Genomic DNA, 18,830 nt, shown 5'->3' on the forward strand with positions numbered 1-18,830 from the left:
TCAAAAGAATATTTAACACTGGAGCTGATAAACAAAATAAACAAAACAACCAAAAACAAAATGGATTCTCAGTCTCCATTAACAAAAAATGTACTTGATAAAAACTAAACAACATAAAGCCAAAGTGGAAATAAATACTGCATTCAACCAAGAGTGCAGATTATGAAGTCTGTATATTATGTTGCCCTTCAGTAATCATTAGATTTAAATAGAGAAAATGGGCACATCGACTACCTGATGCAATAGTTCACACTACATGATTTTTTACTCCTATTTTTCCCCTTATGACAATCTTAAAACGTTGGTCTTTCTAAGATTGTGTGGTGTGTTACGGTAGATCGTCGTTGCCGCTCCGATCTAAATCAGGGTTTTTCCCCGACTGGGATCTTAACGCAGCCTGTTGAAAGTGACAGGTAGCCAATCAGAAAGCGCGGATTCTCCTCAGTGTTTTTTGAGGGGAAATTACAGAGGGGAATCCCAAACAGCTGAAACGGCGCAACCCGAAGTCCAGCCGACGTGGAAACAACATTAATGTTTATTCAACATGCAAAGAATATAGAAATGACAAGGGGAGGAGTTGGAGCGAAATTGCTACCGCAGTTGATAAACCCGGTAACTTTTCAGCTGTTCTTCGTTAACGTGACATAAATAGGTTCTAATGATTTTCATTCAGTCAGGACTTTACGCTGACACTAGCCACATGCATTGCAGGTAGATTGTAGTAAAGCATTAATTAATAATTCAAGATTGTGGAAACATTGGCGTCATCATTTATTTGTGGCTCAGTGACTGTCATATTCCTTTTTGGTTTTTTTTCTTTTCTTTTTGTTTTACTATGGACCTCTTTTGTGTCTGAAATAAAGATTGATTGATTGATTGATTGATAATGCCTGGTTTTAAAATTAGTTCACTGGACTTGCAGCCATTATTTTGCGCCCATTGTTGGACACCACACGGCAGGAACGGATCGAACCGTTATACCTAGGATTTCTGTCGGCTAATGTGTGGGTCTGTCAGGTTTTGAAAATGGGCCGACAATCGGCCGACAGCTCTAAGATCGTGTCGTGTGCGCTGGGCTTTACACTAAGGAAATGAGGAAGGGAGGGTCAGTGGAGAGCACCGGAGTTGAGCCTTTTTTCATTCGGTGTCATCAACAGAAAGAGAAAAAGGCCGGAAGAGACGATAATGCCGATAATTGAAATGACGTCGATAGTTTTAATTTATCGTACGACTAATCGATTTATCGCGACAGGCCTAAGCACCGCCATTTCTCCCAACAACCAGAATGCTTTATATTAGCAAGCTTTGCAGCGAATGTGCAAGTCACACTTTTGCGCATATAATCACTTCGTTTATTCAGTTTTAACTGGACGACATTTCTGTCAAAGAATATCATTCTGAGGACACATGCTTTCTTCTTACTCAAACTCTATAAGTCAACCCACAGCTGATTTTCTCAGAGGAGCGTGTTGTTTGGCTGTAACAAGACTCTCCAGTCTAAAACAGTCAAATGCTCTCTCCTTCATTTGGCTCACACACAACAGAAAGTGGAGTGGCTTTAGTTGTTTGGCTGTTGAGTCCGTGCCTATGCTAGTGGTTGAGCTGCATCATAAGTTGTGTTGTGTCCGGGTTCTTCATTTTTAGATTGTTCCATCCCATAAAGGGGCAGTATTATGTAAAATCAACTTTTTAAAGCTTTATGTCATGTTATAATGTTATTCCCTCATCAAAAACAAAGCTGGAGGGTTGCTTTGATTCTTTCATGCATGTTAGGGAAATCTTTTAGTCTCCTGTGGCAGCCATTGTGGTACTCCCCCACACATCTCCTCCAGACTACCGGCAGCAGCAATTGGCAAACACCTGGTGGAACTACTCATCTGCTGAGCTCATCATACAAACTACTTCTCAGTGAAACGCTCAGAACGATGTTGAAGGCTTGATGGAGGAGCGTTTTTATGATGTCGTGCTGCTGAAGGCGGACTGTTGGAAAGAGCAGGAGCTTCTTAAAGAGACAGAGGCCCAATTCTAAAAATTGCAAAGTCACATTTATTTTAAGTCATGTTTGATAAATACAGAATTCTAAAAACAGCTGAAGGTAACATGGCTTCTTGGTTGAGCTATAGAATGTCTCTATAAGCCTGGAGAATACATAATACTGTCATTCATGTCGTCCTTTGAGATTAAAAATTGTTTCCTAATCCTGGGGAGAAATTGTGGGACAGTTTTGGTGGGTGAGGAGAAAGTTTTCTTTTTCATCTACGTTTGCCCAGTTTTGCTCTCTCCATTATTTTTCTGTGTTGCTCGTGATCAGCCACACGTCCATCTTTTCAGAATATGTGTTTTAAATCAACTTATGATGGAAAAGTGAATCATTATTTAAGCTTCACGTTTTCAAGATTTTCTTTTGTTGCTCTGACATATGTGCCCTTTAAAGTATAACAGAAGTTCAAACTATGGTTTGTGGTTTCTCTAAACATGTTATTTATTTCAGTCCTTTCGGATAATTGTCTTAAGAAGCACTGGATGTATTACTTTTTAAGCCAAATGCCTATGTGTTTATGTGTTTGTTTGCGTGTGCGCGTGTGTGTGTAACTGAGAGTGGGTTAGATTTATTTAATAGGATAGATGGATTTTACCTATCTTGAGCAATAGGGGGCAGTCACACATCGGGCTTAACATGCATTTGTGTTTTTGCCTTATTGTATCTTGCCTTCCGTGGTGAAATGGGAGTTTTTACATTGACATTATATTCTCCATTGCCTTAATCTGTTGTTCACATTACTGCAGGATGTGTCGTTTTCATATTAGGCTGATATTATGCCGTATTTTGGTTCATTTGATTTTGTGCACGTTGACGTATTAGGATCTTTTTTTTATTGTTGGTTTCGCCATTTTACACCAAATTAAGCCTGTATATTTCATTTTAGACGATTGGTGGTCGATTATTGTTGTGGATGCTGCTGATTCATAAAATAAATTTTTAAAATCTGAGGTTATGAGGATTTTACGAGAATAGGAAAATTGGTTTTCTTTACCAATCCTGACGTAAATTCATGTCGAGCACTGATACATCATGTAAAAGGGATTCATGAAATAAACTTTTGGTGGCAATAACCTTTGCGTCATAGTTTGTTGTGATTTGTTTGTAATTTTATGCGTCGTTTCATCATTAAAATGCTTCCTCTCCAAGGTCAGAGGGTATTCTTTAAGCGTTTTCACTGCAGTAATTACATTCAGCTTTGATTGTGTTGACTGAATATTTGTCCGGCTCTGCTCAAATATTTATATACTTAATATATTTGCTTATTTGCTCCTTCAAATTAGTAGCTTTTAGGTTTTCAGAATAAAAAAATGAGGTCTGATTGCTGTCTTACAAGATGGCGGCGCGTGTAGACGCTGCGGCTCGGAGCTCCCGTGTTTTCGTTTTTTTTAGCTTGTTTTTATTGATGTCTTCGCTCAACACACTACTGGAAGCCGTGACAACTTACAGCAGATTAGAACTGTGGGACATAGGAACACAGTTTGGACTTCACACACCCACCAAGCTGGACTTTATTCCTCCAGAGCTGCTACGAACACCTGGGACTATGATCATTCCCCCCCTGCTGCCAAGGCGACGGAGGAGGCAGCGCAAACAAAAGAGGGGTAAGAGAGCCGGCGTGCGTGCTAGGCTACAAGCTAGCGGCCCTCCCCAGCCTCTTCCTCGCCAATGCCAGGTCCCTCGTCAACAAAATCGACGAGGTGCGACTCCGGATTACTTCTCGCCGGATGGACAGCTGTGTGACTGTTGTCACAGAGACCTGGCTGGATGACAACATCCCGGACGCAGCGGTGGAGATAACGGGGCGCGCTCTGTTCCGGGCGGATCGGACTGCAGCTTCGGGTAAGGGCAGAGGCGGAGGTTTGGCATTGTATGTACACAATGCCTGGTGTACAGCCACACACTCTGTCGGAACATTCTGCTCTCCTGACTTGGAATATCTGGCGGTGAAATGCAGACCCTTCAAGTTGGTGAGAGAACTCTCGTCCATTGTGATCGTGGCCGTCTACATACCACCGAGGGCTAATGCTAAGCTAGCATTAGAGGAGCTGTACTGCCTGATCAGCGTGCAGATGAACTCCAACCCGGAGGCGGCCGTGATTGTGGCGGGGGACTTTAATCACGTGGAACTGAAGGCTGTGTTTCCCAAATTACACAAATCCATAAACTTTCCCACCAGAGACAATAACATTTTGGACCAGGTCTACTGCAATATCCCCGGAGCCTACAAGGCTGTAGCAGCTCCACATCTGGGCATGTCTGACCACATCTCAGTGGAGCTGATTCCTGTCTACAAGCCTCTGGCCTGCAGAACTAAGCCGACCACCAGAATAGTTCAGGTCTGGACTGAGGAGGCCTCCTCTGCACTTCAGGACTGCTTTGAGCATACAGACTGGAGTGTGTTCAGGGACGGCGCAGACTTGGAGGAATACTCATCGTCCGTTCTGTCCTATGTTCAGTTCTGCACCGACGCTGTCCTCCCTGTTAAGACCATAAAAGTGTTTCCAAACCAGAAACCATGGCTGGACAGCACAGTACGGGCCCTGCTGAAAGCCCGGGATGCTGCCTACAGGTCTGGAGACAGGTTGGCTTATAGCACGGCCCGGTCGGAACTGAAAAAAGGTATTAAGCAGGCCAAGCTCCAGTACAAACAGCAGATTGAGGAACACTTCATCAACAACAACCCCCGAAGCATGTGGAGAGGCATTAGAACCATGACGGACTACAAACACAGCACTCAGCTGACCAGCCGCGACCCCACCCTGCCTGACACCTTAAACAGTTTCTTTGCCCGCTTTGACACGGCGGGCAGCAGAGAAGCCGTACATCTACCCCAACTGGAAGAGCAGCACCAGCCCCTCGTCTTACAGAAGCATCAGGTGACGTCCACCCTGAGGAGGATCAACACCCACAAAGCTCCAGGACTGAACAAGGTGTCAGGCCAGACGCTGAAAACCTGCGCCGACCAGCTGGCAGGAGTGTTTCTGGACATTTTCAATCTGTCCCTACAGCTCGCCATGGTTCCTGAGTGCCTCAAGTCTTCCACCATCATCCCTGTACCGAAGAAGAGGTCCATCACCAGCCTGAACGATTACCGGCCCGTCGCTCTGACCCCGGTGATCATGAAGTGCTTTGAGAGGATTCTTCTGAGGCACATCAGAGACTTCATCCCCGCAAACATGGACAGCCTTCAGTTCGCCTACAGAGCGAACCGGTCAACAGAGGATGCTGTCTCCATCACTCTGCACACAGCCCTGACCCATCTGCAGCATCCCAACACCTACGTCAGGATGCTATTTGTAGACTTCAGCTCAGCATTTAACACCGTCATCCCAGACAAGCTGGTGCTGAAGCTACTCGAGGTGGGGCTGCCCGCTTCACTGTGCCACTGGATCAGAGACTTCCTCACCAACAGGCCTCAGGTGGTGAGAATAAGTGGCTCAACATCGCCCCACTGGTCCTCAACACAGGCACGCCGCAGGGCTGTGTGCTCAGCCCAGCTCTCTTCACCCTGTTTACACACGACTGCGTGGCCATCCACCCCACCAACACAGTCGTGAAGTACACGGACGACACAACAGTAGTGGGTCTCATTTCAGACAACAACGAGACACACTACAGAGAGGAGATTCTGCAGCTCACTCAGTGGTGTTCAGCCAACAACTTGGTGCTGAACACAGGGAAGACCAAGGAGGTCATTGTGGACTACAGAAGGTCCAGGAGGACGGCTCACACTCCCCTTCTCATAGATGGAGAAGTGGTGGAACGTGTGGACAACATCAAGTTCCTGGGCCTCCACATCACGTCTGACCTCTCCTGGAACACAAACACCTCCCACCTGGTGAAGAAAGCACAACAAAGGCTCTTCTTCCTCAGGAAACTGAGACGGGCTGGACTTTCCTCACGGCTGCTCGTGAACTTTTACAGGGCGATGATCGAGAGCATCCTCTGCCTCAACATGACTGTGTGGTATGGTAGCTGCACAGCATTGGAGAGGAAACAACTGACACGGGTGGTGAGAACAGCACAAGGCATTGTGGGATGCCCCCTCCCAGACCTGGACTCCATCTACACAGACCGGGTCAAGAAGAGAGCTGGATCCATAGCCAGCCGGGCCACAGACTGTTTGTGCCGCTGCCATCAGGCAAGCGGTACAGGATTATACGGACTACAACAAATAGGCTGAGAAACAGTTTCTTCCCCACAGCAGTCAGAGCCATTACTCCCTGCCGCCCCCCCCTCCCACACATATCATAACCTCGCAGTCACACATACATATCCCCCACCCCCACACAGCCATATTGTTCTGCACTTTGCACTGTCACATCATCTGTACTTTGCCATAATTGGACCTGCTGCTACTTCTTTGGTGTGGTTGAGTGCCTTTAGTTAATTTAGTTGTATATATTGTTATTATTATTATTGTGTGTTTGCTTATTTTTACTGTATATATTTGACCTTTTGCACGGGAGCTGCAAGGGAAATTTCGTTGAATTCTGTTCAATGACAATAAATGCTATCCATCCATCCATCCATCCATCCATCCATCCATCCATCTGACTGAACTTCAATTACAATTACAGCCCTGGGTTAAGGACGTTTAATCCATGCAAATTGGGTCAAGAGTCAATTTCCCATATTGTGTTTTTTTTTTGGGGGGGGGGGGGGGGGGGGTGACTTTCTCAATCAGACAGATGCACAACCCGAGATATCAGATGAAAACAACAGGCAGAAGTAACCAGAAACGATAAAACCTGACTCTGCAGGATCACTTGAGAGCCTCATAGGAACATTCGACCACAGCATCTCCCTCACATCCACACCCACGGTGACCGACGCTCTTGTTATTTTCCCCACGGTGGGCTACGGTATTCTTTCCTTCCTGATGTTCATCAACACAGAGTTTTCGGTTTTTAACAACGGACTGGTGATAGCTGTGATGCTGAGGAACACGTCTCTTCTGCAGCCCATGAACATCTTGACCCTGAGCCTGGCGGTGTCTGACCTCATGATCGCCCTGTGCGGCTCGCTGGTCGCCACCATCACAAACTACCAGGGCTCCTACTTTATTGGCCATGCCGTCTGCGTTTTCCAGGGATTTTCTGTGAATTACTTCGGTAAGGATGGGACTCTCAATGGGGAAAAAAAGGATCTAAAATATCTCTGTTTGGATTTAGGGGGAAAAAATCTGGGTAAACCTCCAGTTTATCACTTATTCAGTTCTTCGTGAATTGCAAAATGAATCATCATTTTGTAACAGTGACATGCTACAACAATAAATATCAATGTATTGCATGGATTTCAAGGTGGGAAGTGGGATTTGCTGACCATGAATTTTACTCCTGCCATTAGCTTAGAAACCCTTCCATTGTTGTTTTGCATCCATGTTTCTCTCAGTTTCGATTCTGAAATTTAGATTTTTGTTTTAGGCCTGGTGTCTCTCTGCACTCTGACCCTTCTCGCCTTCGAGATGTGCCACCCAAAAGCTGCTTTGAGGTTGAGCATGCGGCGAAGCGTGCAGGGCCTGCTGTTTGTCTGGGTCATCTGCTTGTTCTGGGCTGTCGCCCTGTTACTCGGCTGGAGCTCCTACAGTCTCGAAGGCTTCCAGACGCCCTTCTCTCTGGCGTGGGAGGAGAGGTCGTGGAGCAACACCAGCTACCTCATTCTGTACTCACTCCTCTGTTTCATTGTACCTGTCGCCATCATCATCTACTGCTACTTCCATGTGCTGAAATCCTTGAGAAAGGTGGACCTTTGTAGACTTCACACCACTTAAAATGTCCTTATAAATCACTGCTTGTTCCACTCTTCTAAATTAAGATTTTAGGTGTTAATGGAGGCTCAAATGTCCTTTTCACCAGCTGAACAGGAGGCTGGAGCTGCCAGGCGGCCGTTCCAGGAAGAGTGAGAATGATCACGCCATCACCATGGTCCTGGCGATGATAACAGCCTTCTTTGTTTGCTGGCTGCCTTACGCAGTGGTGGTAGTGGTGGATCCAGAGCTGCGCGTCCCTCCACTCATTGCAACTCTGCCCAGGTACTTTGCAAAAACCAGCCCGGTGTACAACCCCATCATCTACTTCTTTTCCAACAAACAGGTGAACTGGTTCAGTGTGCATTTGAGACGGGGGGGAAAAGTTGTTTTTTTTAATTGTCTACGCATTTTCCTGACAGCACATCTGTGTGTGTGTCTGTGTGTGTGTATGTGTTTACATCCACCAGTCCTGTGAGTGTGCTCTGGAGGTGTTGTCGTGCGGGCGTTATGTTCCCAGGGGGGCCGCTGGCGTCAGCATCCCTCTGAGCTCCTTGAACAGGGGGAGCTGTCTGTCTTCCAGGAGCAGGAGCGCCAGCACGCGCAGCAAGGTGTTGCCTCTGTGACTTCTCCGCAGCCAAAACAAACAAGGTGCCATTGTTGACAGCTATTGTTGGCGCCTTGTCAAGGACACGGAGTGGTGTGGGGTGGGGGGGGTGGATTTTACTGGGAAACTTTCCAAAATGTGCTAATGCTTTGCAACTGTAGCTCACTGGATAAAAGTGTTTTCCGAAAAGTTAGTTTATTTCGTGAATTCAGTCTGAAAAGTAAAACTCATACATGATTTAAGGCCTATTTCTGGCCATGTTAAGGACCGTGGCTCAAAGCTACCATATGTAACTTTTACAAAAATATGTGTTTTGTTTGTTTTGGGGGTTTTTTTACACATTTTTTCATACTGGCACCATGTCATGAAAGTGCAATATGAGAGATAATCAGTGAAAAGATTGAGTTTCTCCACCTCCTGACTGAGCTGCTATGGCTGTCCGCAAAAATGCACAGCTCCCGGTCAAAAACGACCAATCAGAGCCAGGGCAAGAAACAACTTATCGTTCCAGGAAAACTGTTTATCCGTCATTGGAGTCTATGCTAACTAGACTGAGCATTAGCAGCAGGCTCTGTCCTGGTGGGACAGCTGTAGCATAGCAGAGAGCAAAGGGGTGGGTCTTAGCATGATTGACAGCACTAAGACCCTCCTCCTGGCTCTGATTGGTTGTTTATGAATCAGCAGTGCATTTGTGAACATGGCAGCAGGACCATAAGGAGAAGACAGAGGCGCTCAATTTTTTTCGCACTTCAATCCATCTCATGTAGTTTTACTAAACATGTGAAAAGCAAGATTTTTTTATTATTTCTTTATTTTTTTTTATATAAAAGTTAACATACTGCAGCTTTAAAGTGGTTGAAAACTCAAAATTCAGTGTCTCAGAAAATGAAAATGAAAGGCTCTTCAGAGCAGAAATGTGTACAGTACCGTTTAAGCATTCAGTACTTGGTTGGTGGAAACTGCTGACTTTACAGATGTTTTATGGCTTACCCTCAACAAGTTCAGAAAGCCACAAAACATCATTGCCAAAAAGCCGTCTGTCCACAAAGTGCTGCGTCCAAGCAAATTAGTGAAAGCTTGAACTGAAGGGGAAAAAGTGTGCTGTAGAAAGCCTGTTTAAGAGCCAACCCACATGCAGGATGCATCTGATGCACTCATGTTATCTCATCCCTGAACCTGAGCAGAAATGTCTTAAACTGGATTACGTGGAGAAAAGAAATGTCCTGTTTCAGATGAAAGTTTTTAATTTTTTTCCATTTGGAAATTAAGGTTCTACAGCAGGTGAGGATTTGAGGAAGCACGTCATCTGCTGATGTCGGTCCAAGGTTCTTATCAAGACCAAAGTCAAGACATTTTAGAGCACTTTCATGCCTCCCTCTCTCAGCTGCTGATTTCATTCTCCAGGAGGACTCGGCACCTGCTTTAATGACAGCGCATATCATTGGGTTTGACTGGTCAGCAAACGCATCCAACTTAAACCTCAACGATCAATGCAAACCAGATAAATGCCACCGCAGCAGAACTGATCCCCTCCCAATCGGCCTCAAATGCCACAAAGAATGGAAAGGAATTCATGCAAAAAAGAGAAGTCAAGAAGTATTAGTGGTACAGTACACTATTTGTTCTTATTTTTTTCCTCATGAAAAAATAATTTTGTTGGCCTTAATAATTCAAATGTCTTAGAAAATAACTAACTTCTATGTTTTAATCAGCTGTAAGGCACAAAACTAAAACTAAACAAAAGCAAATGATTGAAATGAAATGATCAGTTTCACGTTTAAAGATATTGATTATGCACATATTTATCAAGGTTGCACATGCAACTGGAAACTGTTTTGCTTCTTTTTTTGTTGTTGTTGCTTAGACTCCCTTTGTAAAACTACTCTTCCTTTGCCAGCTTCATGAATCACATTACGCCACCGGGTGCTCTTGTTCTTCTTTGTCTATTTAATTCAATAACAGTGAGATTTCTCAGCGAAGACAATTTAATTTCTCTGATTTGTTTCAGATTTGCTTGGACACACGCTGCGTTGAAAGAAGACACAAAAATGCTGAATCGAAAGAGCGTTTGGTGGTGTGAGCAGTCGCTGTCGTCTGTAATTTTCCATTTGTATGCATATTTAATGAGAGCAGACAAAGCAATCACAGCCAGACAGCGCAGACAAACGGGAATGAACTGAAACCTCCTTTGTTCCTAAAATGCAACATACCTGGTTTCTTTCCCTGTGCGAGGCTCTCGTTTAAAAAAGAAAAAAGTTTCACATTTTTAGATTGTCCTGTGTCGCTCTATCCCATAAACACACAAAGCCTCTGAAAGCCTCTCTTGATGATCTCAGAGCTATTAATGTAAGAATATTTTTTTTAAAAACTAATAAAACAAAATGGATTAAAGTCAGCAGAAATCAGCCTCGCCCTCTGATCAATACTTGCAGAAAGGTCCAGCACTGCATTTATGGTGATTACATACTAATACTTGTGAGCCAAACAGCAGCAGAACAAAACCTTGCAGCCTTGCATGTCGCTATAATTTCATTCGTATGCAGTCGGTGTGCAGGAAAAAAAAAAAGCAATTCACCTTTTCACTGCAAATCATGTGAACAGAACTCAAACTTAATCAAGTCCAACACACGCCTCACTTCGTCCAGGCTTCGGCGGTGTGAAGCGGTGGAGTGACAGAGACATCATCTGTTGTGTTTCCGAGTCTGTCCTCATATTTAATCAGTAATACTCTTTCGAATTTGTTGTGTTTTTTGACAGTTCAGAAACAAAAAGAAAGTCAGATTTAATTTGAAAGCCCAAAAATATCTAATTGGGCTCCACGTCATTCAGATGTGGAATGACGAAACTGTCTACGAAGATTAAACCATCACCGAATAAGAAAGGAAAAAATAGATCCTTGAGAAGTCTTAAAATAAGTCCACTTTTATGGCATAATCCTAATCCAGGAATGCTTGAAAATCTCAATCTCTTTATAATTTCTACTTAACTCTACAGTCCGTAACTCCTTAACTCGTGTTTCAGTGACGAACTTTTCCAAACTTTATTTAATCTAACTCCTGTTAGATTAAAAACGTCTAACAGAGGTTCATTTTTAGACTGAGATGCAACACGAGTAAGGTAGATATATATTTTCAAAGATAATTAGCAGTTTTTGCTACTAGAGTGATATTTAGACATTTTAAATCAGCTGGAGCTGTGATGAAAGAGGCTGGACAAACACAATAAGCTGGATTGTGGTAAAAAAAAACAAACAAAAAAAAACCATCTCTGAAGCAAAACTGCATCCTGTTGTAACCGAGTCACCTCAAGAATCGTGAGATGCGATCAACATGCAAAATCGATTCGGTGGGTAACCATGGTAACCTTTTAGGAGTGGCATAATTCATCTTTCAAAATAGGACATTTTAAACAACATGACCTGGCGACCTCCGTTAGAAAACTCAACATGGGTCATTACCGGGCTTTTCAACAGAATAACGATAAAAAACACGTGGCCTTCTCCACACACAGGATCAGCTTAGCCTCTTAGAACGGAGAAATGCGGCAGTACTTGTGGAGGGTGCTGCTTTTCGTTGAGTTGGCGTAAGGAGATTTAGGTCAAACACTCTGACTATAACCTCTTTCAGTGAGAGAGAATTAGCTGCGCTGGATCTTCAGATCTCCAGATGTTTGAAGTGACTCTTTATTGGGAAGTGTTGGCTTGATGTTGTCAGTGTTGCTGCCTCTTCTACTTCCTGCAGAAAGAGTGGAACTGAATTTATAATGAAGCTGCATCTTTTAATTCTGTACATATCATGTTTCAGTTAATGCTGTCGTGATGTTACAGCGAGACGGAAACAAAATGAAAGGCAATTTATTTTCCAAGAGTTTTCGTTTTTTTGTCCGCGTGTTTGTCAGAGATTTCTCCTTGGCACAACGTTCCGGATGGTCCGGACTGCATCTTATTGTGATGATCTAATCCCAGATTTATCATGGCCCATAAGCTTCCACATTTGAAGCAAAGAGCATTTCACACTATATCTCCAAACAGGATTACAAAATATGCAACCATAATCCCGCAGCATTGCTCCCACTCTTAACTCATCCATCTGGCATTGCCAATGTCAGGAGCTCAACCTTCCTGAAATTCTGAATCAAATTAAATGGGCAGCCGATCATGTGCACGTCACAGTGCTTCAGCGACGTTCTACACCCCTAGAACTTTTGGTAACACTTTATTTGACGGGGTGTGCATAAGTCTGACATGACACTGTCATAAACATGACATAACACCTGTTATGAACGTGAAGGAGTGTTTATGAATGTTTACGACTGTTGTCATGAAGTGACAAGTGAAAATAATGACACGTTTACTGCAAAGTTGTTTTAAAAGTTGCATTGAAAGTCCATTAAAATCACCAACTTTGCATTATTTGGTAAATAACATTTTTAATGCAAAGTTGTACTAAAACTTGCATTAAAAGTGCATTAAAAGTGTCAACTTTGCAATGAAAGTTTCATTATTTATCAAAAGACACTTCATGACATCAGTTATAGACATTCAGGAAGACTCCTTCATGTTCATAACAGGGTTTACGTCATTTTTATGGCAGTACTATGTCAGTCTTATGCACACCCCTTCAAATAAAGTGTTACTAAACGTTTTCATAAAATGTCCTCAAACTTTAATTTGGGCTGCTTTATTTGAATTGTATGAAATAGACTAAGAGAAAAATAAAATCACATTTGCGGCTGCTTTATTAACATTGACCATCAATGTTTTCCACATGTAAAAAGCATAGTGTGCAAATGTTTTCAGTTCTCTTTACTCTCTGACAATCAAACATTAAATCCAGCCACAGCCAATTGCTATTGGAGGTCACTCTGCTGGTAAATAGAGTCGCACTGTATGCAATTTTAGCTCAATATAAATCACAGCTGTTCTGTGACGTCCTCAGAGGTTTGTCAGAGAACATTAAAGAACAAACAACATCCTGATAAATATTAGTTGAAATGTCCACAAATTGGGCCTTAGCGGAATGTGGGAGGCAGAGAAAACATTTGGAAGAAGGTGCTCTGAAAAATGGAGATTTCTGGGTCACACGCCAAATGTTTGGAGTGGCAGGAATCTAACACTGATCATCACCCTGAACGCCTCCTGGAGAAGCAAGGTGGTGGCAGCATGATGTGGTGGGGAAGCTGTTATTTTCAGCAGGGACAGGGAAGCTGGTCAAAGTGGATGGGAAGATGGACGGCGCTAAATAGGGCAGTCCTGGAGGAAAACTTGCTAGAGAAGACTTGAGAGCAGGTTTACTTTCCAACGGGGCAACAACTAAGAAGCAGGGCTACAATAAAATGATTTGGATCTAAGCACAGAGTCATGTGTTAGAATGACCCAATCAAATTCCAGACATAAATTAAGTTTAAAAAAAGTCTTTGGTACTAGTTGGACGTTCCTTATCACAGAAGCTCTCCAGCTAATATCACTGAACTTCAGCTCCTAAGTAACAAGAACAATTGTCGCGTTCAGTTTTTACATGATAGAGAAATAAAACTGAAGTTCTGTAATTACAGCAAGAAATGGGTCTATAAGGTAATAGTAGGTTGTATGAAAATGTGTGGCGTATACTTCCTACCTCAACACTACTTTGTGTTGGTCTGTCACACACTGTCCCAAGCAAATACACTTGAGCTTGGGATTGTAATGTAGTAAACTTCAAGGGCTGTGAACCCTCTTCATGCAGGGCCATGTATCCGTTCTTTCAAACCTGAATGCCTGATTGATTTTATGAAGTCATACATGTCAGAGATGAGACAATAATGACATAACTGCTTTTCAATTAGCAGCCGTCTCTTATTGCCCCCCAGTTGTCTCAGCTGTGAATACACTGCAGAGGTTTTAATGAATGTGAACAGCAAGGACTCCCAGGTGACCCACTGGTGCTGCGGAGTGATAATGAAAAGGGAGGGTACTTTGTAGGAACTCGTCCATGCCGCTGCCTCCCCCCAATTATTCATTCATCGGAGGTGGTGTGCGACCGGAGAAGCACGCTCGATGTTTGCTCAGTCAGCCAGCTGAGCATGTTGATGCTCTGAACTCGGAGATGAGGGGGGCGCCCACATCTATAGGAGGCTCTGGGAACATCACCTTTTGGGAGGCCTACATTGACTTCGCCCTCGTGGTGACAAACAGTTTTGTTCTGCTAATCACCTCCGCTGTGGGAACAGCGGCGAACGTTTTTGTGATCCTGGCGGTGTGTCACCAAAAGTCACTGCAAACGTCTGTCAACGCGCTGGTGGTGAACCTTGCCGTCGTGGACTTTCTGCGTTGCACCGTCGACTGCCCGGTTCTGCTGCACGTGATTGTGACCCTGCACCGCGGAGGGCATGTGGACCGTCTGATCTGTGAAACGCAAACGGCCTCCTTCTCCTTCAGCTGCTGCATCCAGCTGTCGACGCTGGGCTGCATAAGCGCAGAGAGATACCAGGCGATTGCGAATCCCTTCAAAACAACTCAACGGAAACGACGGATGATGGCACTCATTCCTCTTACGTGGCTCCTGGGAGTTTCAGTGGCTGCTGTTTGTCAGGTGTTCTTGAAAGACTCACCTGTGTACGTAAGATGTAAAGAGGGCCAAAGGGGAACGTCCTCGACCTACGACACCGTTGGTCTCTACATGCTGCTCCCTCTCTGGGTGTCCTGTTTCGGGGTGATCACTGGCTTCTACGCTCGCATTTTTGCTCTACTGAGATCACACAATCGCAAGATATTTGATGAAGGCACTTCTGTTCCTTCAAAAGTCTCAAAGGAAGACAAGCACACCCCTGCGGTGGAAAATGGGCAAGACAAATGTGAGAACAAGCAGATCCTGAGTACAAGTGTTGTTGAACCAAGTCCAATTGGTAAAAACTCCCTCCTGGCCTCGGAGGGCGCCCCACAAAGCGCCTCCATTACTCCTGAAAGAAAAACCGAGTTTAAAATTACAGTAGAGATGAGTCACTTGGAGAAGGAACAACTCCACCCTCTTGCAGCGCAGGACGCACTGCAGACTGTGGAGAAAATGTTAAAAACGGAGCAAAGCAGTGCTGACAAAACAGAAGCAAAAACCTCAAATCAGGATACACCTGCTGACAGAGAGACACAGGAGAAGTCAAGAAGCCTTAACCAAGAAAGTCAGACCGGAGAAAGCCCGAAACCTGAAAGTCCAGTCAAAGAGAACAGCCTCCTTATTGTACCATCTACTCAATCAGAGCTCCCTAAATCTACCTTTGTCTTACTAACTGGCCTGAAACAAGAAAACAACAGCACCGGAGGAGAAACACAGGCAGCACCTACGCTAGATCAAGAGCCTCCACTGCCTCCTGTCCAAAGTAATGAAGCTGTAAACCTGGAGGTCCAGTTGGAGGGGGCTGTCTGCGTCATGCCTTCGAAGGCCAGCAAGGAGAGAGCGAGCAAAAGGAAGGAAACTAAAATGGCCAAACGCGCCGGGTATATCATCATAACCTTCCTTTTGTTCTGGCTGCCGCTGATCACAACCATCCTAGTGAATTTTCTTGTCCACAAAAACAGGAAAATGCAGGTGAGCTTCTTACAGACCATTCAGAAGACATTACCATGCAAAATATTAGCGCGAAAGGCACGTTTGGATCCTTCCATCAGAAGGAATATATGTGTGCTCGAAACCCAGCAGAGCTCTCACACTAATGGTGTATCTGTTTGCTTTTTTTCCTCCCCAGAAGCCAGTCATTCAAGACATGGAGATCCTGTCAGTGTCTGTCTCCTGCATCACATCCCTGAGCGACCCGATAATATACGCTGCAGTGAACCCACAGTTTCGCTCAGAGTTTTACAAGCTAAGGAGCTGGGTTAAATCCAGATTCTATAGGAAGTGAGAACATCTCCGACTTTTACACTCTGATAAAACTGGATGCACACGTTTGGATTTATGGCACCCTTTAAAGTGTGATTTAGTTCACATATGGTCAATTTACAGCGACAAACACCAAAGTGTTTTTTCATAAGGACGTTGGGTGATTGGCTAAATCGTGGAGTGAAAGAAGACTTAGATCATAAATGTGATTTATTTGCTAATTTCGGGATGAAAATACAAACATGTGTACTCTAATTACTGTTCTGGAGATTATAAAAGATGCATTGGCTTGTATTTAGGGTTATTACATTAAAAGGAGGCAAAATAAAAATTCACAACAGTTTTTATCTATCTTCTGAGAATTACTGTTTTTCTTTCTTAACTTTACAAATACACACAACTCTGCGTTGTCTTGTCACAGAAAATCTAAATAAGACACATTGATGTTTTATAGTTTGCAACTAGAGATACACCAATAAATGAGCCTGAGATCAGTCATCAAATTTGTCCTTTCTGATAGAATTTATGGGTTTTTTCCAATAAGTGGTCAAACACCAAATAGATCTTATTTTTTTCATATTCAATAACTGCACCAAAACTAATCACAATTTTCTGTAAGCACATCAGGAACCGTTTTGAGTTTCATTGAAACCTGATGATACACTTTTGTCAAAAAAAATCTTGACTTGAAAACAGAGAACCTTCAAAAAAAAAAAATTATTTCTTACATGTTTTATATTCCTTAGAAAACAAAATCTGTCAAATGAAAGAGCAGAAGGTCAGACCTTAAAGATCGGTATCGGTCAGTAGAAACGTCCAGGTGTAATATGACAAGATGTGAAGAAGTTAGTGGTGTAAAAACAGTTTTTTAAAGGCACAGTGGTACACATCTGATGTAATATAGTGCATAGTGCCTGATTAAAAAAATAAATACTAGTCTAAGTCCCTTTTGTAAGGGGATTTATTTCTTTTTTTTTTACATTGAGGTTATAGGAGGTCTTTTGTTTTACAAACCTCCATGGTTTCTCCCATATTCCACCTGCTGGCTTCTCAGCGCTTGCTAAACGCTACAGAGCAGAGGCATCGCATGCTGTGAGGAGCTGCTTAGACCGACATTCAGCTCAGCAGGGCGGCGCCACAGAGCTCCACGCCAAACAATCACTGAGGTCAGCTGGTGTCTCCAGAGACCCCGCTGCCAGGACCCACCGCTGGGCCAGCAGGTCCTCACATGTTCCACAGCAGCTCCTCCTTATGATCCACTCTTTGTAAAACACACACACACACACCTGGAGTAAACAGGGAAGATATTAAATTATAATTTATAGCCCTCTCATGAAAAATGAATGGTAAAATAGGAATTTCACAAATTATTGTGAAGGACAGATAAAAAACAGACATAAATATTTGTGTTAAACAACAGTAGTAAAAATATTCCAGGATCCTTCAATGTAATGAAATGAAATGTTAGCTTGATGATGTTTATCTATACATGTAACTTGTTAATGTCCTGAGTTGCTCAAATGTATATTTCCACATAGATTTTATTTGAATTGCTCCAGTCCCTACTGCAGCAAAAAAAGAATAAATATATATATATATATATATATATATATATATATATATATATATATATATATATATATAAACAAACAAAAAAAGATGCAGCTACTTTTGTACTTCAAGCTTCCCCCTTTCTCCTCCAAATCTAACAATTGTCATTTATGTCCAGACACTTCAGTTTTTGTTTCAGCAAACTTCCTGATATGTCTGCAAAAACTAAGGTCTGAGTGCATTTGTCATCTGAATTTAAATTTCTTCACCAGAAGAAAAATAGGGAACAATTCTCTAAAAACTCTAGTTCTCATTATTCTGGCATCATTTTGGACCTAAAACAAGAACATTTGTGCTTGGTTTCATTGGAATCAATGATAAAAAAATGTTGTGTCTTTTTAAATAGTGTAAATATTTTTGTTTCAATTGTATGTGCAGCTATTATTACATCAACACCCTGATGCACACAGAAGAAAACCGCTGTAGTGACCACCACTGTTAGGGGTTAAGAAGAGTAAAAAAGAAAAAGAAAAAAAGACATGGGTCATTTTATAGATGCTTCAGCAGATCTGCACTGTTTATTCTATCCACTGCACCAAATGCACAATGTGTGATAAATTTGTCCCCTGTCTTTACCCTTACACACGCAGTCCATGACAAGATTTGTATTTCATTAAAAGCAGACTTTAAAATCAGGACACCCGCGCCGCTCCGTTGTGCTCCAGCCCATTAATCCGGCCGTCACTGAAACAAACCTCCCAAGAAGAAGCAGACACACACTTTAATTAAAACATAATTCTGCAATGACAGCATGCAAATCATTAAATTCAACCAGGTAACAGACAGAAAGAGTTTTCTTCTTCTTTTTTTTTTTTTTTTTGCCAACAACTGGTCAAACTAAATCTAGAACTTAGAGGAGCCAACTTCAGATGCATTTGATAAAGTCCTAACTGAGAAATATTTACAGTATGAAAAATATACAAAGTGGTGCTTTGACACAATGGAGTCAACCGAGTCGTTGTGAGGAAG

At 43.0% G+C, this 18,830-nt stretch overlaps 1 protein-coding gene across 1 annotated transcript; it reads left to right on the top strand.

Moving 5' to 3' along the window:
- The first annotated feature begins 13,116 nt into the window (after positions 1-13,116).
- LOC116735693 (dopamine D2-like receptor) lies at positions 13,117-18,765 on the top strand. Its single transcript, XM_032587734.1, has 2 exons — positions 13,117-15,959; positions 16,117-18,765. The coding sequence occupies exons 1-2, from the start codon at positions 14,370-14,372 to the stop codon at positions 16,270-16,272; spliced, it is 1,746 nt and encodes a 581-aa protein (XP_032443625.1). The 5' UTR covers positions 13,117-14,369; the 3' UTR covers positions 16,273-18,765.
- Positions 18,766-18,830: the final 65 nt, after the last annotated feature.

This window comes from Xiphophorus hellerii, chromosome 2 (assembly GCF_003331165.1).
Source record: "Xiphophorus hellerii strain 12219 chromosome 2, Xiphophorus_hellerii-4.1, whole genome shotgun sequence".
Taxonomy (NCBI): Eukaryota; Metazoa; Chordata; class Actinopteri; order Cyprinodontiformes; family Poeciliidae; genus Xiphophorus; species Xiphophorus hellerii.

What these genes read in the sequence shown, in the direction of transcription:
- LOC116735693 (XM_032587734.1), top strand. Translation starts at nt 14,370, where the DNA reads ATGCCGCTGCCTCCCCCCAATTATTCATTCATCGGAGGTGGTGTGCGA. An exon ending in ACAAAAACAGGAAAATGCAG is followed by an intron (nt 15,960 to 16,116) that starts GTGAGCTTCTTA and finishes TTTCCTCCCCAG; the next exon opens with AAGCCAGTCATTCAAGACAT.